This window comes from Cydia strobilella, chromosome 6, assembly GCF_947568885.1.
Source record: "Cydia strobilella chromosome 6, ilCydStro3.1, whole genome shotgun sequence".
Classification (NCBI taxonomy): Eukaryota; Metazoa; Arthropoda; class Insecta; order Lepidoptera; family Tortricidae; genus Cydia; species Cydia strobilella.
In genome coordinates this window covers 13790144-13812566 of record NC_086046.1, presented here as the reverse complement: position 1 = coordinate 13812566, position 22423 = coordinate 13790144, and the positions used below count along the sequence as shown (strand labels likewise).

The 22423-nt window shown below is 39.0% G+C and overlaps 1 protein-coding gene across 1 annotated transcript in view; it reads left to right on the top strand.

Moving 5' to 3' along the window:
• LOC134742459 (BMP-binding endothelial regulator protein) overlaps positions 1–22423 on the top strand; it is a 95928-nt gene that overhangs the window by 68685 nt on the left and 4820 nt on the right. The window contains exons 4-6 of the mRNA XM_063675634.1: positions 13718–13988; positions 20985–21194; positions 22006–22250. Coding sequence (XP_063531704.1) covers positions 13718–13988; positions 20985–21194; positions 22006–22250 — 726 coding nt within the window. The remainder of the gene's footprint in view (positions 1–13717; positions 13989–20984; positions 21195–22005; positions 22251–22423) is intronic.

Below are 22423 nucleotides of genomic sequence, written 5' to 3'. Positions count from 1 at the left end.
AACTATGCGTCTTAGCGCCATAGCAACTTTTGCAAAATGAAAGGTTACATTTGTTACAAGTTTTATTTCGTGATGTTTTTCGATATCTTGTATAGTTTTTGAGATATTCGCTCTTGAAAGTTTATTTGGGGCTCTCAATTTTATCTTGATATCTACATCAGTGAAGCTGCTAGGCCGTGTTTGGTATCGTTTTCGTGTAAATCGGGGGTGCTAAACTCATTTATGGTATCACATTGACACCATTCCGAAGTAAAAACAAAATTTTAAAAAAATATTTTTTTTTAAACTGAACCGTTTTTGTTGAAACTTGGTATAGAGATAGTTTGAGTCCCGGTATAGGACATAGGATAGTTTTTATGACCAAAATCATCTTTTGAGAGTGTGAAAAGTGGGGTGGAAGTTTGTATGGGGAATCAATAACTGGTGAACCGATTTAAATGAAATTTGGGATGGTCTACATGTTTGATTTGGTTGAAAATGATACCAAACATGACTTCAAACCTAAACAGTATGAACCACAGGAATTCAGTTTCGGCGAAGAAGCTGAATTCCTCCCACACCCCATTTCCATAATTCCATAATTTAATTACCTATGTTACCTACATGTAAATATTAATTGTACCTATACTAACACACTATGGACCACGGTCTGCAATAAATATTTCAATTTCAATTTCAATTTCACACCTTTAAAGAATGATTTTTGAGACAAATACCCAAAATACTCTATACCGCAACAAAATCGGTTCAGCGGTTTAAGAGTGAAGAGAAGTTTAAAAAAAGGTATTTATTTAAGGTTTATATGTTATTACTTCGGAATTGTGTCAATGTGATACCTACCAGAAATAAATTTGGCACTCCCAATTTATACAAAAACGATACCAAACATGGCCTAGTAGCTTCACTGATGTTGCTGATGTAGAAATCAAGATAAAATTGAAAGCCCCAAACAAACTTTCAAGAAAGGATATCCCGAAAACTATTCAAGATAAACTTGACTAAATTAAACGTACCAAATTTAATCAGCTTTCGGTTTGTTTAAGTAGTCATGTCGCTAAGATGCAAAGTTTCCAAGATATAATAGGTGAAGAACCAAATCATGGGACCTTCTTACCCCCCCCCCCCCCCAGCTCAAAGGCTACGGCCGGACTTGATATATTCACCTCCTAAGTCCAAACAAAGTTACGGAATCAAAAATTGTGTTCAAAGCATTTCCCTCTATACCTTCTCTTACCTATAAATACAGGCTTTTGGCGACTGCTTATGTATTTACGCAGCAGTCGCCATAAGCCTGTCAATGGATAAATTAAATTTATGGAAGAATTAAATTTATTAAGACCGCAGAAAATTCAATATAAATATATAGGACATACTCGTAAATGAGATGACTAATGTACAGAGTAGGTAATTGTTCATTACGGTGTCGTCGCTACAAAATTTATGCTAAATAATTAATCCAGATTCAATTGAAGGTGGCACGTGGCATTACGCAAGCTAGGAAGCGCTGAGGATACAGTTATCAACTTATCACCGCAACGGGAAGTGGCCCGGCCACGGTGTCGCCCGAAAACAGAGATACCGCGTGCTCGCGTACGTGTTTGGGGGAGAACATGTGTAATCCATTATAAAATTATGAATTAGCGAATTCTGTTCAGTTTAACGTAAAATAACCATGATATAACAACATTTATGTTCGCGTATATTGAAAATCCCAATGATTTGCATACCTTACCGTACCTTAGTTCTCTAATTATAATTTAAATGTTCATAAAATGTATTTGACAGAATTATAAAATAACATAAATAGTATATATATTTCTATTTCATTATATTAAACACTAAGTAAAAAAAATCAAAATTACAAACTAAATTAAAAACTTAAATAAAAACTAAAATTAAAAACTAAACTTAAAAATAAACTATAAAAAAAAAATTTGCCCCAAATCAGTACCTTAGTTGTGTGTAGAGTTTTTAGTTTAGGGAGACTCGATTGGTCAGCGCGCGAAGTCAGAATTAATATCAAAACTTTTTTCCTATACAAAAGTGAAACACCTTAGTGTAATACCCTAGTGTATGTGTGAATGTTTAGGTATTACCTATACAAATTAGTCAAATATATCTGAAATTGCACTCGAGTATTTGAATACAAATTGTATTCGACTACAATTTACAATTAGATTCAGGATGACACTCATTCCGTGGAGGCTGGGGAGGACGCTTGTGTGGGACGCCACCTGCGTTGACACGCTTGCGCCGTCCTACCTACAGGCGACCTCCGTCAAGGCGGGTGCTGCGGCCACAATCACAACGGCAGAACTAAACAAGCGGCGCAAATATGCTGTCCTCGGCGAGCAAAATATCTGCAAAAGATACATATATACGAGTCTAGCGCCAACCGCGCGCCTCGGGGCTGTATCTTATTATTTCAACCTTGTTGCGCTGCAGCAAAACAAAATTCACGTACGATCGCACGGCAGTGAGCGGGGTAAGTGCGTGGTGCGGGTACAGAGCGCTTAGCTCCGCCCAGGCGCTCAAGGGCATTGGGCCGGCTAGCGTCTTAACGTGTGACTGTCTACTTAATGCGGTGCTTGAGATATAGCCGGCTGTCAGTCAAGAACGGACGGACAGATGGACAGCAGAGAATTGCGAGTAGGTATGTAAGCCTAAACACAACCTAGGAACTTATATATACAGACTGGTTGTTAGATAAATGATAGGATTCATAGGTCTTCTATTCCGACTACTACGAATAGTCAGTTTATGTGTAATGAATGATATAGGTAAGTATTCGCTGGGTGGGTCACTCGTCGCTCGTGGTGCGTGGTGCGTGGTGGTGGTGGGTCGTGGGTGGATGTGGTGTGAATACAAAGATCTAATTCTCACTATTTATGACCAAGGTAATCGATCAGGCCTGCTTTTGCGCTGAATATGGTACAGAATGGCATAAAGTAGCGTAACGAATATGTATGTTAGTTGCATTTTAAATACCTATGTCTGAGTGCACGTTAACAGTTATGCCAATTAGGAAAGGATATGTTTATGTAACTTAGTGATTACTAAATTGCCAAGTCAATTACGGAAAACTATTTCTTGGAAAACGACGAGACTTTGGAAATTGTTAAAATGACTTGGGATTTAAAGATACCCTCGAATATGGGTGTTTATTGTTGTAATAGGGAGTATTACTGCAATGTTCTGTTACCAGACTGCAGCTCTAGCGCACATCCTAAACAATAGAGTAAGTTGTACCATACTACGCCTTAAACAGTTTTTTTCACAAGTTTTCACAGATAATTTGTTGCGAATAAATATGACATTGATGCATAAAGGTGGTTTGTTTACATTTACAAGGACCAACCGCGAAACCCAAAAAAATAAATTTCGTTATCTGCTTCTCTAATATCGTTCGACTATGCAAGAGTGATAGAGGCAGAAAACGATTTTTAGATTTTCATATTTCACAGTAGACCCTCTAAATGTGCTAGTGGCCCCCCTACACAGTTTTGCGTAATATTCCCTATTGTATTGGACTTTGGTAATAACCTGACACACTCCTACATGGTAGTCCGCCTCGCCGTCCGCCTCATTACGTAGGATTGTGTATGGGGTCGCGGACTACTTGGCGTCCTGCAACACCCAGGTAGGATGCCTCTTGGGTCCTACAAATCCTACAAGCCCCGCCCACCACTTGCAGTCCGCCGCGCAGAATTGTCTGTGGTATGACGTCCTGCGTAGCAGGACTGCCATGTAGCGAATAGCGATTTGGACCGTGAATGTTAATGCAGGACTGTAGTCCGATATTTTGTTTACAATGAAAAACACGGGCTTAACAGATTTTATTGAAATATATAAAGGAATTCTCTGTGTATGTGATCAAAAATCACCAAAATTGCTATTTTTTTTAGAAATAGCACATAACGCAATTGCGTTGCAATTGCAAGAGCACCGACACGAGGGCCTATCGCGAAAAACGAAAAGCGTTATTTCTTTTTCTGCCTCTCTATCACCAGATATTCTAGTTTTTCGCAAGAGCTATAGGGAGGCAGATAGCGAAATTTCGATTTTCGTTTTTCGTGGTAGGCCCTCTGATGATGGACGGCTAAGCAGTATAGTATGAGAGCTATATCCTGCTCCGCAGTCCTGCGAGGCGGACTGCAAGGTAAGAGTGTAAATGGGGGGCTTAAGACAACCATTTTGTGAAAAGTCGTGACGTCGCGTCGAACAGTCAATTTAAATACTTACCTACTTTCTATTTCAATAAAAATGCAGCATTATAACATTGAAAAACAATCACAGACATATTGCAATATTAAAATCAAAATATTATGCGTAATTTGTAGTCTTTCTTAAAATTTTCGCTAACAACTTTAATATTTATCTCTATAACCGCAATCAACATCTGAGTACACACCTTAAGCTTACCTACCATGATTCTTGAATCTTGAGAATTGGAGCCATGTAATCTGTTCTATTTTATTTGCAGCACGCATTATAGCAAGTAATGGCCAGTCGACAGACTTACAGTTATTTTTATCCGACGTGTAACGTAAATATTTCGCTATGTGAGGGCTAGTTCAAAGAGGCGGCTCATGAAATTCGGCCAAACTATCGAAAAACAATAAACAACAGAGAATGGGTGACCTCGCGTAAAGCATATTAAAACTAAATAGAAGGCACTTCTCTGGAGTTTAGGCTACCGCTTGGTTTATTGCTTGTTATACGTAGGTATATTATTCGACCGTCGCTACATAGTTCCATGAAATAATCTGGCTAGCTAGATACATACCTATTATATATTGTTAGCTCTCTGTTGACTTAATTTAAGCGTTGTGTGATGTACGAGTATTAGGAACTGCCGAAGTCTGTCCTTGTAAAGCTCGTGGTCGTGTCGTCGTATGTAGCATAGGGATATTCCTAGAATTTACAACCAAAGTTATTATTACTAAGTGGAGTAATGTCTACTGCCATGATAGTTTGGCTATTCTTAAGGGGCCCACTAACTATCAGTCCGCCGGACGATATCGGCCTGCCAGTTAGAACAAAAAGACCGGCGGACTGACTGATAGTCAGTGGGCCCCTTTATTATTGTTTGAACAAAAACAAATGAACATACGTAATTTGACTCTATAACCACATAAATGACAAGCTTTTGACAATATTTTTAAGTTAAATGCTACTACGGAGACAGGATCTTCTTTGTGAAGATAGTCGTCGAGCGATCATCCGTTCTATTGTATATATCCTTGTACCTAACATCCTCCTCATCTTAGCGCTTTGCTACTGATTGTATCTTACCTGAAAGGGTTCCCGGCCCGGTTGGCAATCTAATCCCTACTACTAACTGACCTTTCACCCTATAGAGGGGAAACCTCTTTTTCGGATAGTTTCGTTAACGTGCTTTGTTTGTTTGATTTTTGTTTCATCTTTTTGTTATATACCTATAGTTCAATCATTCAAGTATTATAATAATAATAAACCCGCGGGGGCAGCTTGTGGCGAGCTGACGGTGAGTGGCGACACCGCGGACCCCTATTCCGGAGGGCCCTCTCATCTGGCCCTCGCCTCTGTGCTTGCCTTGACCGGCCGGCCAGAGTGGAGTCGAGAGCGGGACCTATGCTCCAGGTTGGAAGTGTAAAATGTCATAACGCCGGCGGCCTGCTGAACGGATCACCGGGATCTGGCTACCGCAGACTCACCTCTCGCCAACCTCACAGCCGCTCTGAAGTGTTGCCCTATTGTCGCACTGTGCGTGCGGCCGTTGTAGGGCCCTTTTAATGAGTTGGCGAGTCACCAGTGTCACCACCTGTCTTACACAATTTTGAGACTGATTGTCACGGCAGGTGTCCGCTAGTCTCCCCCCATAGCCCATTATCCAGTCCATCCTACATTCAAATCAATAGCCCATGACCTTAGTTCCCATCGCAGCACAAAAGTGCTGCACTGCAATAGTCTTTGCACCTGGCAGGGACCATCTCCGGATGTATCACATTGTGCTTTCGGGGATGGTATCCGCCACGTGTATCCCTTGCTTTTAGATTAAAGTGTCTTAAAGGGTCTCTGCGCTGTTGGCTTCGGCCCCACGTGCGCCTCCCAAAGGTCTGGGACCCCATGGTCCCGTGATATGGAAAAGACATACAAATAATAATAATAATAAGCCCGCAGGGCAGCTTGTGGCGAGCTGTTGAGGAGTAACGACCCCACGGACCCGAGTGCTCCCGAGAGTCGGTCAGGGTCTCCGTCTCCGGCGTGTCTTCATCGTTCGGAGTGGACCCCAGCTCAGCTCTGGCTTGCCTTCAAGGGTCAGATGCAGAAGGCGGTGATCTTGGACACGGCGCGTATAGTACTCTGCTCACTCTGCGGCCCTGACCACCGGCAGCTTGGGCCTTCGTGGCACTCTAGGTTAGGTTTTTAACCGACTTCAAGATTTCAAAAGGAGGAGGTTCTTAATTCGGTTGTTTTTTTTATGTTTGTTACTCCATAACTCCGTTATTTCTGGCCCGATTTTGAAAATTCTTTTTTTGATTGTAAGTATATATATATACAGATTGGTCCCGTTTTTGTCAAAATGCAGTTCTCTTGATGGGATCCATGAGGAATCGACGGAACTCCTTAAATGTTAAAGGCATACATATAGTGATTTTAATATTTTCATCAACAAATCAAGCATTTACATTTAAAAAAGTGACATTTGATGAAGAGGAACTGCTGATGATGATCAGAACGGAACTCTTCAATGACGCATAGTTCACGTTTGGCGATTTGTCCTCTTCGTTATGTTTGTTAAGCAAGTAAGGTTTTCAAGCCGCATTTTTGTCAAGCTCGAGTTCTGATGATGGGATCCATGAGGAATCGAGGGAACTCCTCAAATGTGAAAGGCATACATAGTGATTTTTGTATTTTCATCAACAAATCCAGCATTTCCATTTAAAAAATTGACATTTGATGAAGTGGAGCTGCTGATGATGATCAGAAATATTAGAATGGAACTCTTTAATGACGCATAGTTCACGTTTGGCGATTTGTCTTCTTTTATATGTTTGTTAAGCAATTTAAGTTTTAAAGACACTTTTTCGTCAAGCTCGAGTTCTGATGATGGGATTCATAAGGAACCGAGGGAACTCCTCAAATATGAAAGGCATACATATAGTGATTTTTGTATTTTCATCAACAAATCCAGCATTTACATAAAAAAGTGACATTTGATGAAGTGGAACTTTTTTGAACTGCGATCCTCACAGAACCGAACTGCTATCAGAAAAGTGGGTTAGGTTAGATTAGTACTGTGACCCTTACAGAAACGAAATGCTACTAGAAAAGTGGGTGGTTTTACCTCCTTTTAGTTAGGCAAACAGTGCTGTCTTTTTCATTTCATTGTCTGGAGTGCACCATCAACAATAAGTAACCTCTCAATTCCCCCATTGAAGTCGGTTTTTTTTTCTTAAAAATTATTTGTAATGTGTTTATATGTATTTTGTATGTGTTTTTGTAGTTTACTTTTATACCCATATTATAACCTAACCATATAAAAACCTAAGATCAAAGATAAATAAAGGAATAATAATAAATTCTTTATTTAAGACCATCGAGGATCATTGGGTTAGTTATAATCTTAAATTTAAATAATTTTATCTAAGTGTTAGAACTATATACATAACTATCCTTAATAACTATAGGTAACTGTACATTTATTTATTTATTACTGCGTGCGTGTATCAAGCAGCAGTTATTCAGATTGTATTGAAGACCTTGTACTAAAGAATTTTAGATATTTTTGTTTTTTTCTCTTTGTAGTTCGACATTTAGGGACTGTAAAAACCTCAAAATATTTATCTAATTGAATTGATCTTTGTAAATGTATTTTATAATTTTTTGTGATTTATTTTTATTGCTTGTAAGAACTACTTCACATGTAAAAGTGCCCTTGTGGCCTATTTGCAGAATAACAACTAGAGGTTTAGTTTTCAACTAGAGGTACCTTACACCCAGCTGTAAAAGTGTACGGCTACCTTATGAATGAATTCCATTCCATTTTCTTTGCGCTACGATATGGGGTTCTTCAAGAAAAGGGTATTCAGGGTTCTTAAGAGCGGCAACGCTTAAGTGGCTCGATGCTTACTTATGTGGGGGACGGTGACCGCTTGCCATCAGGCGGCTCGTCTGCTCGTTTGCTATCACATAAAAAAATGTGTCCATGCAATTTTTCAGCTCGCTACATATTACTTATCACGACTTTTAAATACAATAGTCTTTAACCGAAGCTTCGGTGGTACCTAATTATAAAACCGAGTAAGAAACTTGGAATAACCCCATAGAACCACTTAATAAGTCACGCCAGTTGTCACAGTTGTCCTGCGCTCACGCCGCCGCCGCCGCCGGCTCAGAGGCCAGGGCCACATACAAATTAGGACGCGGTTACTGTTGGGTGTTAAAACGTATGACAACTGTACAGATTCGTGCAAATATTGATATGTAGTTAATATTTAAGAACCATGTCTAGCTTGTTGCGACGAGATATAGAAAATTACAAATTCATCGTTACTAGAATAATTTTTTGTCAGTTAACTGATTTTAAGCTTGTTCATAGTCTGGATACGGTACAATATTTTGCTGTTTGAAGGTTGTTTGGAATAAATTGCTTTTCGTTGTTTTCTGTGACGTGCAAAAATAATATTTAGATGTTTTTGACGTATCATTTACATATAAAAATAATAGGTAGCGAAAGACTAAATCTAAATACAGATTTTATTGAAGTTTTGACGTATTTTATAGTGTAAAAAATATATTTAGTAGTTTTGTCAGTACATTGCCTACGCAGGCATATAATTGCAGGCATATGAAGAAAAGTGATTAAAATAATGTGGAATAAAGCACGTTACCCACAAACCGCACACGTGCTGCGCCTGCGTTGAACAAAGAGCCGTTAAAAACTCGTTAAATGTGCATGAACCGATCTTATTGCACGCCGAACGGGACGCATACGCATTTGCCATTTTATCACTCGTACTAATCAATATAATTATCATCTCGCGCTTATACGCTAATTTGAATAAACCTTCGGAGCTACTATTAACGCGATAACTAATATCAATTCAAATTATAATAGGTATATATTTTTATCTTAGTAGTAAGTAGGTATAGTAGCAAAAATATGCATTTCGTCACTATACTTACTCAACCTCATATCTGCAACAATAATTTGATGGAAATGTCGCTTTTCTTTCATTCGGAATACGGGTGTTTTTGTCATCAAATGAGTGTTGCAGATACGAGGTTGAGTAAGTATAGCGGCAATTTGTATAGTATTTGTAGGGTTAAAAATACCTATTATATTTTTCAACTAAAATGTTTCAAATAGCACAAGGTGTTTCAAGAAATCCCGCGGACTGGGTTTTTGTTTTTAGGGTTCAGTACCCAAAGGGTAAACACGGGACCCTATTACTAAGACTCCGCTGTTTGTCTGTCTGTCCGTCTGTCACCAGGCTTCTCATGAACCGTGATAGCTAGGCAGTTGAAATTTTCACAGATGATGTATTTCTGTTGCCGCTATAACAACAAATACTAAAAACAGAATAAAATAAATATTTAAGTGGGGCTCCCATACAACAAACGTGATTTTTTTGTCGTTTTTTTGCGTAATGGTACGGAACCCTTCGTGCGCGAGTCCGTCTCGCACTTGGCCGTTTTTTTTTCTTGACAGCAGAAAAATAGAGACCCAGTTGTAGAATTCAGTATTGATACGCATTCTTATTCTAACCCCGCAGTCACATACTCATACTGAAGAGGCGCGATTAACTATATGTATAACTTTGTCTCTAGTGTCTCTTTAAGTACATGATTTATTACTACGTAATCGTTAAATTCTTTAATAGAGTAATCACAAGCACGACATGCCTGCCCATGCCTCCTACCCATTGCTTATAATTCAATAGAACAATGCGGTCGCAAAAATGTCAGTGTCGCGCGTTTTTATCTACTAGAACCTCGGGAACAAGTACCGCAAAGTGGAATAGATTAATGTTTTCTTGGTAAGTTGAGGGTCCGTAATATGACATATTGATATTATATTGGAATAATATTAGTCAGTGCATGTGCATACACTTTTCGAAAACGCGCATACCTAAACGAATTAATTAGATTTGAATTAGACTTATACCAGCAATTAGAAGAAAAACATAGAGCCCCAAAACAAGGAAAAATCGGTACAATGTTATCTATTGCTTACCAATATTAAACACGATAACGAAATAATAAAAATAGTAGATAAAAGACAGTTAAAAACTGAATCGAATTGGCATTACTTCCTAATATAAGTAGGTCAGGCAACGAAAAGGTATAGAGGGAAATGCTTGGAACACAATTTTGGATTTATTAACTGTGTTTAGACTAGTTAGACATAAAATAAATAAATAAAAATAAAAATATATATATTTACCAACACAAAAACAATGAATTGCGAGTACAATATAAAAATCAGATAGAATTACAAATATTTGTGCAGTAAAATAGATGAGACTGATTTTCAGACCCCAACCAAAAACTTAAAGCTAATTTAAGAATTAGTTAGTTAAGTTACTTAGTTAAGACTAAGTTATTAAATAAATAACTAACCTAACTAACCAGACGAATAGTTCGCTATATTATAAGATATCGAAAAACTTGACTGAGACACTGAGTAATAGTAATCAGATTTCATTTTGTGGAAATGATCATGTCGCTAGGACTGCTAGGACGTATAGTTTGCGATATAAGCGAAAAACCGAAAAATGGGACCTTCAAACTTGACCCTCCGGCTCAAGGGCCGGGGACTTTTGATATTTTCACCTCCTAGCTAGTCCAAACAAAGTTACGAAGTCAAAAATTGTGTTGCTAGCATTTCCGTCTATAACTTTTTTGTGCTTTTTAGGGTTCCGTACCCAAAGGGTAAAAACGGGACCCTATTACTAAGACTCCGCTGTCCGCCTGTCCGTCCGTCTGTCCGTCTGTCTGTCTGTCACCAGGCTGTATCTCATGAACCGTGATAGCTAGACAGTTGAAATTTTCGCAGATGATGTATTTCTGTTGCCGCTATAACAACAAATACTAAAAAGTACGGAACCCTCGGTGCGTGAGTCCGACTCGCACTTGGCCGGTTTTTTTTGATCATTCATTGTCTAGCCTAAAGGGATTGTATTTATTTTATCAACTCCGGAACAATTTTTTTTTTTAATTAAGTAAATATTTTGATTTGTAAACTAAAATAAATGAAATACGAAAGAAAAAATAATAATGCCTCTCTCTTGGGCAATGGAGTGCTCAATGCTGGAATCGAACCAGCATTCTCTGCAATCGCGCCAGATGCCTTAAAACTCCTCGACCACCTGGGTCACGGCGGCATGGGTTAAACTTTCTCTGTCTCTGCTCTCTGGTTTCCTCTTGAAATAACTCAAAATATTTTCATTAAGATAATTAAATATAAACTTTCCTCTTAAATTTGATTTGTGTTTTTAAGTAGTCGTGTACTACTAATAATATATATACAGTGTGTCCTTAGCTATTGGACAAACCTTGAAATCGTTAATATTTTTTTCATTAAAACAAAAGTTATCTCCAATAATCGACAACAGTCAACAAAAAGAAACACACCGTATTAGTCATTGGCAGTGTTTTTGACAATTTGTTCGAAAATCTTCGGCAATGATGACATTTGTCAAAAGTCAGAATCTTACTGGTGTCATAAATAAAATAGATAATCAAAAATGAGGATGATTACCTCAGCAGCTATACTAACACATACAGGTTGTTTCAAAGTAAAAAATCGTATGTATGTATGTAAACACTTTATTGTACATAAGACAGATTACAAATACAATAACAACAACCTATATACAATGTACAAAGGCGAACTTAACGTAACGTATTAGGAACTTATCGTAATTTGTTAATTATTTCTTCGTAACCGCTACACCGGTTGTTATGATACTTTGGTTCTAAATATAGTAAATACCTTAATGCATAATAGGTACATTTCGGCTTTGTCCAATGGCTAGGGACACACTGTATAAATTATATGTATACTGAAACAGATGTCATGCACTAAAGAAAAAGTGACCAAGCATTTCACCACTGGAAGGTAATTTTTTCTTTGGTAGGTATATGACATCTATTTCATTTGACATTTATTTACATTTTATCAAGATAGAAGATAAATTAATGAAAATGAATGTGACGTTTTCAACCAAAAGGTACCACATTGTCGCTTGTTGATACGGTTGATTCCTAATTGAAGCTATATGGAAATAGCGCCTTACTGACAAGCGACAATAAGTATCCTTTTGGTTGAAAATGACACAAATAATTACTAGGAGGATATAACCAAACGGAGTAGTCATTAACAGGCATTCCCACTCCGTCGAAAATAGTCGGCCAATGGTCATACACAATGTATGGACTGAGATGGCTATTTTGACGTTACGTATACATTTGACGTTCCCCTCCCCCGCAAAAATTGGCAAACTTTTTTGTACAGCAAATAACAGACGTGGCGGTAATTAAGAAGTGTTTTAGTTTACACAACTATAAGTACTTAGTAAAATAGTCAATAAAATAGGTACTATCTCATCGTTCGTTACGTCACGCCTGGCTTATTCCCATTATATCCCACGCGTTGAAACCCTCAAATTGAATAAAATAAAGTCATATCCTTTGGGTTATCACGTAACGTGCGATAGAACTCGAGTTTTTGTTGGTTTAAGTCGTGGGATAGAAGGCGTTGCCTTACAAATGGAGGTAATTAATACTCAGTGTCTGACGTGCCAGGGGTGTCATTCAATTTTCTTACCGAGTGAGGGCAAGTTGGAGGCCGAGTTAGCTAACCGCTGTAACGTAACCTCGGATCTCCATAACAACTGTGACTAGGTTACCTAATATGTACAAAGTACGTGGTGGGGAAAAAAAATGTCAACGCATGTTTTGGCCAAAATGCAGGCTTAAATTCCCATACTTACTAATTATTTAACGTGTGTTAGCTGAAACATGTTGTCCTGCACTTTCCAAATATTCCTGACTCGCTTCGCTCGCTTCTGATCACCCCAGGAGACTGAAGCTGTATTAATTTTATTGTACTTTTGGATTATGCGAACACCGCGGTCCTGCACATCTTTACCTTTGAAATGAATAAAACAAAAGAAGGCTAGGAAAACAACATATAAAAACTGTTCTGTACGCGTATCGCTCAACCACAATCGCGGTTGCCACCTTGTGTAGGCGTAATTGACACATTAAAGTTTATTGTTAGTTATGAAACATTGTTTGCTTGTGCTTGTACAAAATAGTACATTACGATACAAGTGCGAAAAGTAGAAAATTCGCAACGAGTGGCGATAAATTAAAACACGACCGAAGGGACCGACACAAATTTACTAAATCCCACAGTAAGCTCAATACGGCTTGTATTGTGGGTACTGAGACAACGTTATATATATAATATACAAATACATAGAAAACACCCAAGACTCAGTAACAAATATCTGTACTCATCACACAAATAAATGCCCTAATATGACTTTAACATAGGCCCCCGGTGTCTTTTAGACTACGGCCCTGATCGAGCACGATTGAGTGCATGCGAGCACAAGCAAACCAATACAAATTGAATCTAAAACGAATATGATATAATAATCATAAATACGAGTACCAAATTCTAAGAGTAAAATAATAATAATGGGTATAATATTTTCAGAACGGATACGTAGAGTGTAGCAACGGCGTAGAGGAGTGCGGACAGGTGGAGGACTGCGCTGTCTCGATGCCTCGCAAGGGCTGCTGCGAGCGCTGCAAGGGGTGCTGGTACAACGGCACTGAACACGCCTCGCACACGGAGTGGGACGAGGAGGGACGTGTCCTGCGCTGCGAGGCCGGCGTGATCACCATTTCGAGGCCGGAGTGCTACGCGCCGTGCGACAAGCCGAGGCACCAGCGGCACACGCATTACAACTGTCCTGTCTGTGGCGGTAAGGCTTTATCAGATATTATCTGTTACTGTTGCAAGACCTGCTGATATAACGGCACAGAGCACGCCCCGCAAACCAAGTGGAACGATGAATTTTTACGTATTAAGCTAGTAAGCCATGGTTACTATAGGTTTCTATATTCTTCAGACCCATGGATAGAAAATTTTGTTTTTACTGCTGGCTTGTGGGGACAATAGGGATGTACGTCTGACAGAAACAATGATATGGCTTATTTTAAGGCGGTTTAAAAATTTAAGAATCATTAATAAACAAGCACGGCAAGTACTCCGGGTTGCAGGGCACGTACGATTTTGTGTCTGTTGCTTTCGAAACGGCCGTACCCTGGTGTAGCGAGGCGTGTGAATTGTTCAGGGAACGGGGTCGGCGGCTGAGGGAGAGGGATAACAAGTGACCCCCGTTCTGGGTCTTGGCTGGTCCAACAGGTCCCCATCGCCATACAGCGCGACAACGCTGCGTGATGGAGACTTTTGGACCAGGCCAGACACAGGACGGATTTTAGGTTAGGTAGTTTTAAGTAAGTATGGTATTTTTAGGTTTATTGTTGTAAGTAATAATAATATATATAAGATTAAAATGTAAGGATTTTTGTTAGTTTTTAAATGTCATTTTTTTCGGTATTGGATAGACCTATGTAACATTGTGTTAATAGATTGAGTGATATTGTAGGTACATAAATTGATGAAAGAGCAGGGGAAACAAAATCATTAAAAAAACCTTTGAAATTGGACTAGTTACATGTTAATAATAATAATAATAAGGCCATTTATTCCGAACAATATAAATTACAGATGATTGTTTTATAATTACAAATATTATAATATATCTCTCAGTTCGGTGTGCCGTAAGGCATAGGCCTCCTCCAACTGTCTCCATTGGGCTCTGTCTGCAGCAACCCTCATCCAGTATGGCCCCAGAGTCAGACGAATGTCATCTTTCCATCTTGTAATTGGATGTGCTTGCTTTCTAGTACAGCCTCTAGGGTACCATAGAGTAATCTGTTTGCTCCATTTTTCTATTAGGCAGCGTAGCATGTGGCCTGTCCATCCCCACATTAGGTGATCAATGCGAGCAAGTATGTCAGTAATCTTTGTTTTATTTCTTATTTCTGAGTTTCTAATCTTATCCGATAATTTGATCCCTAACATACTACGCTCCATTTTCCTTTGACACCTTGCAAGTGTCTCGCGATGGTTTTCGGTAAGAGACCAGGTCTCACAGCCATATGTTAGGCAAGGAAGAATGCAGGTATTGAATGTTTTCTTTTTAATGTTGATGCTTAAATCTTTGCTCTTCATAATTTCTTTAAGTGACCAATACTTTTTCCACCCGCTGGCTATTCTTTTATTTATTTCCTTAGACGTCATATTCTCAACAGAGATGATTTGTCCCAAGTAAACATATTCGCTAACATATTCAAAACTGGTGCCATCCATTGTTATATCGACGATTTTGGTGTTAGTCATCATTTTTATCTTACCCGCATTTAATTCAAGGCCCACTTCTTTGCTTTTGGTCGCCAGTGTTTGTATCATGTTTTGTAATTTCATAGGGTCTTCCTCTAGTAGTATGATATCATCAGCAAATCTCAGATGATTCAGTCGTTTACCATCTATGTTGAGGCCACTAACAGCCCAGTTTAATTTTCTGAATATGCTTTCAAGCACTGCATTAAACAGTTTAGGAGACAAGGGGTCTCCTTGCCTCACACCTCTATTTATAGGAAAAGAGTCGCCTTTAGATTCCAGTTTTATTCGGCCTGTGCTCTTGCCATAGATATTTTTGATAGTATTGATGTAGGGCTCTTCTACTCCTTGTTGCCTTAAGCTATACCAGATATAGTTATGATTCAGGCTGTCAAAGGCTTTAGAGTAGTCGATAAAGGCAATGTATAAGGGTTTTTGGTATTCGTTATATTTTTCCATAATTTGTTTAATAGTATGGATGTGGTCAATCGTACTATAATTCTTTCTGAAGCCAGCTTGTTCCACAGGTTGGTTTTCATCAAGGACCTTAGTTACTCTTTCTAAAATTACTTTTGCAAAGATTTTGTACACATTTGATATCAGGCTTATTGGTCTATAGTTGCCAATGTCGTCCTTAGCTCGTTTCTTGTGCAGAAGAATGATGTGAGATTCGCCCCACTGCTGCGGAATGTTACCAGTGCTAATTATGTCATTGAATAGCTGGGCTAGGATTGGGCTCAACTCCTCGATCGTGCCTCTCATCAGCTCGTTTGTACGGTGGTCTGGTCCTGGAGCTTTCTCTAATTTCTGTGTTTTGATCGCGTTTTGTACTTCACATGTTAAAATAGGTGGCACATATTCGTTAGCGGTAGAATTTTGAGTTATAGCATTTGCTTCTTGACAAACGTCTTTGTTAGAGTAGAGAGCTCTATAATAGCCTGTAGCTAGTCCTTGAATTTCGTTGCGGTTTGTAGCTTGCTTAGAGTGATTATATTTTAGTCTAGGAATCAATTCTTTTCCAGTTTCGCATAATTCTTTAAGTACTTTTTTTGTTACATGTTACATAGCATCTATCTTTGGGGGTCGGCTGAAATCTGTGTTGAAAAAAATTTTACAGTACATATGGTGCTATTTTCTCGCACTAGTGCGTAAAAGATCACTTTTCGTGCATATGTCGAATATGTACTGTAAAACGTTGTACAATACATGTGCGAATAGGTAATTCGCAACTCGTGTCGATTTAAAACACTCCCTGCGGTCGTGTTTTAATTTATCGCCACTAGTTTCGAATTTCCTCTTTTCCGCACTTGTATCGTAAATAACTAAAATTTACCCCATTTTCAAGCTAACAGGAACGGAACCATTACACGCAGCAGTAAAATAAATATCATTCATAAGGTAATACACAGACAAAAGGAATTTCCTGATCGTTTCACACTGACGCCTTTTCCCACCGCGAGTGCTATGCACGATACTTATATTGAATGTTTATAATTGCTCGGCGTGCAGCGGGTCTCTGCTCAGGCGCAGCCGTGTCTCGCGCAGCGCCCACCCAGACGCATGCGCGGCAAAAAACAACCAACAAGCGCAATCTCGGACGAAAACAAACACAACCGACAACAGATCTAATAAAACCAAAACGGACCGACAATTTACCTCCGAAACTCTAACAAGTTTATTAATTCCATAACAAATAATAGTAATTTACAAGATGACGACTCTAAATTTCTTTTGAAAATTGCCGACGCATTCCGAACTATAGCTGTATTGGCCGGGTTTTATATTTTACTAGCTGTTGCCCGCGACTTCGTACGCGTGGATTTGTATGTTGGTGGTTATATATTCTACATGAGCATAATAGGTATAGAACATTATGCAGCAAAAGATATCAGGGACGGTTAATCATTTGTTAATAATTATACAACGCATGAAATTTGTCTTTCACAAACTACGAAGTTTCAAAACCCTAACTGAAAAAAAAAAACCCGATATAATCCCTCGACCCTCTTAGATGATTTACAAGTCCAGTATTAAAAAAAAAATTCGCTCCCGAAACTATTAATACAAACTTTGCAAAAACGGTGTAAGTAATCAGTTTTTGTCTATTTTAATATAATGTCCTAGCTTTTTACCAAGTTTCAAGTTCCTAGCTTAAAAGAAAATTTGTACCACATTTAAACTTACATCCCCTTTTTAACCCCTTTAGGGGATGAATTTTGAAAAACCCCTTCTTAGTGGATACTATCGTCATAAAAGCTACCTATTGTGAAAAATTCAGCTCTCTAGGTCCAACGGTTTGGGCTGGGCGTTGATTTAAGTGAGTCAGTCAGTCAGTCAGTCAGTCAGGACTTTTACGTTTATATATATAGATTAATTGCGTGCGCGCTAGTCGCTATGTTCGGAGTTTGTCGCTTAACGTTTTATTTATTATTAATATCGAACAAAGTATTTAGCTCGAATCAGGGTGCGTAGCTAACCTGCCAATCGTTTACGCTCCGTAGGGAACGAAACGCAACTGTTTCTGTCGCACTAATATGGAAGAGTGATATAGAGAGACATGTAACGCAACGAAACCAGTCGCTGCATAGGAGAGAATCGTATTAAAGTCCTACAGGTATACTATTAATAGTACCTAGTTGTAAAAGGTGATAAATGTATGTCTACTGTTTTCTTGTATTAATAATAATTAACTATTAAAACAGTTTAAATTGGAAGGAGCATCCAGGCGCCGAGCCGCAGTAGCGCACGCCCACACGCGGCGTGGACAATGAGCTGAAGACTTGTTGCGCAGTAGTCTGCACCGCACAATAGCTCGCCATTATACCCGCACTCCTCCGACCTTATTGCTATAATAGTGATGACTGCCATTCAAACAATGCAGTGATTTATTTTTATGTTCTATATAATATTACATCGTTAAGGTCAAAAAGGTCACTAGCATGTCATTCTGTAATCTAACCTAGTTTTTCACATTTGTTTTTCCCCAAAAACAGTGACAGTTCCAGTTTCAACTAAAGGAAACATAAATTAAATACTACGTCGATTAAAAGTAATAGGAAGTAAGAGAAAACAATAAACAGAAACTCGTACTGCTCTACCAAAAGGTTTAATGATTGTAAAGTTTGATTAACCACGTTTATTACTCTCCGCTCCGACAAATAAGAAACTGGCAAATCGAAAAGATTATTTTCTTATTTGTTTAATAATGGAAGGCTGCAAGATTATTTATTTGTGCAAAGCGGACCACCCAGCGCAGGCATTCGCCACAGAGTCCTGCCCTTACCGCAGGCAGGATACGTGCAGCAAGGCTGCAACTTTAACTTTAGGGATGGAAGCCTTAAATCCAACAAGATCTTATTATGTGTTCACAGGGGTTCATTAAAATTATATATTTGTGGTGGTCGAAAAGTCTCCCACGGCGTTGCGGCTCTATTATTGACCATAAATCAAAAAGTTAACAACCTACTTAAAAGGTAAAGATGGGAGGGTTTTTGTGTGCGGGTCAAAGCGGCCGACGTCGGCGCGGCTGCTCGGGCGCAGCGCGCGGTGAACCCCGTGTTTGTTTGTTTTATGATCCCCACGGTGCATTAGCTTTTTTGCTTCTTCTACTTACTTATTATTTCTTCATAATGTAGAGATAATCATGATGCCTTATCAGCGCGAGGCTTTTTAGGATTTCGACCGTCTGTCTCAAGATGTTTGAGTTCATTGTATGATTGTTTTAACCTCGGTAACAAACTCATCTAAATTCTAAATGTGTTTGGAGAACCGTCTTTATTATTAGGTATGCTTGCGACGACAATCTGAGAAATTGAAATAATTAGCGAGTGATGGACGCCCGATGCGTGCTGTGAATTGTTGATAGAGTTGGGCTCATGTTCATAATCCTTGTTTCATACTTACGTACCTATACATATAAACATACCTGTCCGTAGTTACCTATATTCATGGTGTCTTTAAAAAAAAATCCAGCTGTAATCTTTAACCGTTTGTATTTCATCAGTATAAATCTTGTTTGTATAATTAAAACTTAAGTCGAGTCTTACAAGAATATAGCGGACTAACGATGAATAGTTAATTGTTTGTCTACAAAAGGACAGCCTACTTTGTGTAGTCATCTCTAGTTTTACGACAGACACTTGAGTGTCTTCCTCCATTGTTAGATTGTCACACGCGCTGACGCAGCGGGCTCGAGCACGCTCTTAGAATTGAGTGCGTCGCTATTGAAGCACATTCATCTACTGACATATCCAAACACTTCACGACAGAAGACTGAGGGCGAGCCTAATGAATGCCAAGCGAGGACAAGGCAATCTATTACGTATTCAATTTATAATTATCTTAAAGAAGGGAAGTGTTACTTACTAATGTACTTACGTACGTGCACTTACACGCGTAAAAAGTATCGGTAGAGCCTTCAGGGTCCGTTCGCGGCGGTGGGCGCGCCGTGTGCGGCCGGACTCCGTCATTAGGCCCTGATTGATTCATCGTCCAGTCATAGTAATTTATGGACTTTACGCTTTGTCGCAGCCAAGCCGCTGATCCTTTCCATTCTTATTTGCTAAAGAATGGCTTGCGCTTTTGTTTCAAATGTTTATTTTACTGCCATATAAAAAGCGGCACAATGAAACTCTAAGAGGTGTTTTTAACTGTATAATTATCGACTCAGTGAATTAAAAGCTTATCTAATAATGATATCAAGACCGTCTAAAGTATTAATAACCGGAAGGCAAGGCAAGTATAAACAGCTTCTTATATTGTAGGTTTAAAAGCTGTCAACTGGCGTATGGGTATGTAAACAAAGTCCCCGTAGTTGGACGTAATATTAATACTAAGTACCCATGGGTTTTTTAGGAGTTACACGAACCCTCTGTCAAATAGCTACTTCCATCTTCCATACCATTTGAAGTTTACCTACGCTACGCTCTCATTTCAAAACGACATGCTTAAATTAATAACTTGAAACTTGGCATGAACATTTACGTTACATATGTATATCTATTTATGGTACTAGTTCTCGTCGCTGTTTGTACGTGAAACTTCTACTAGGTAGCTCTAATTTATTTGTATTACAATATTTAGCTAAGTTAAGTAGTATCAGTAGTATTAGTTATGTTACATGTACTCTTAAGCGTTTTGTTCCAAATAACATTTCTGCGCTTACACCTTTCTGTAACACAAATGCCTAGGTATTCATGAGGTTTCTGGATATCCCATAAAAGTACAGAACTTGAAGTGAGATTTACAATTAAGTACACGATTTTCTCACATTATTTCAACGAATCGGGAATAAAGGGAAGGAGGGGAGTATTTTTCCGCGACCAAGAATACGTTCATGAAACGTTATAAAACGTTCAAGACGACTACTCGTGACTGAATAAATGTCCCTACTTTCAAGATGTCCCGATTCTTTGACATACCTAATGTGAATTTACTGAGTATGTTTAATATGTTCACAAATAGATAATGGAATGTTTCTATTATATTCAACCTCGCTTCGTCTCGTTTCCAGAATGCGTGATAAATGGCCAAAGAGTGGGCGAGGGGCGCGACGTGCGCATCCCGGAGGAGCCGTGCCTGTCGTGCCGCTGCGTGCACGGCGCGCTCTCGTGCGCCAAGCGCGCGTGTCCCGTGCTGCCGTGCGCTCCTGCGCAACAACACACGCCGCTCGGCGAGTGCTGTCCCCGCTGCAATGTGCCCACAGTAGACAAGATGCTGCCCAGTAAGTTCATATGTTGTAGAAGCCCTTTTTAAAAACATTTTTAGTATACTGTATAACCTGTACCATAGAGTAACTTATACTAGAGCGGTACTGTCATAGTAAATTTTGTAACCCCAGTAAATTCACTGCCATCTGTCGACACACTTTAAAACTAAAAATGAAGATTTATAAAAATACGATAGAATGTAGATAAATGATTTTTTTTATATACTGATATGCTGATACTTTTTTTACTGATATGCGTTAAAATTGTTAAATAACAAACGAAACCGTCAACGCCATCTATACGACTGTAGGCCAAAACTAGTAGCGCCCTCTGAACGAGAATCAAATTTTCTTGATTTTCGAGGCACATTTTTTGCTTAGACTGTATCCATCTATTACGGAGTTATATCTATCTTAGCCTGTACTTAATACACAGAAGTGCGGTTGGTGCTATGGATTTAATAAACTTATAAAAATATAAATTTATCAACTCTAGACAATCATGATTCTTAGGTGAATTATGACTTCTGTGTTTTTTTTTGAATACCCATCTATTTTTAAACTGGCAGAACGACAGAAAATCAAAGACAGAACAGAATCATGACAAAATCAGATCATGATCAGAGAATCATGGACAAAATTTCAATAGCTATACCTACTAAAACTTATTTTTTTGCATTTAATAGGTCTAAATCGCTGTGCGGTACCTTAATATAACATTTTAATGTAATGTTACATTCAGCTGCAAAGATACAAGGGGCGTCAACTATCTCCGCAGCTGACTGTAAGTACCTATGTAAGTTACAATAATATGTTTAAATTCCAGGTCACACTTTCACAAAGCCGTGCATAATCGGCAACAGCCTCCACGCGCACCTGGCGTCGTTCCGCGTGGACCCGTGCACGGACTGCACGTGCGTGAACGGCACGGTGGTGTGCGCGCGGCACACGTGCCCCGTGCTGACGTGCGGCGCCCGCGCGCGCCCCCCCGCCCCGGGCAAGTGCTGCCCCGAGTGCCCGCAAGTCGAGGAGGCGAAGGCCGCATGTGTTATTGGCGGGAATACTTATCAGGTGGATACAGCTTCTGCTAGTATTATTTATTTTCTTACGGCCCAGTAAGTTTATGTTCTTTTCTCATTCTCATTGAGCGTGAAGCGTAAGCGAGATGGAAGTGTGTGCCCGGGAGCGCGGATATCATGTTTTTACAAGCTTTTTATATACTTGCAATGTAACTATATATGTTT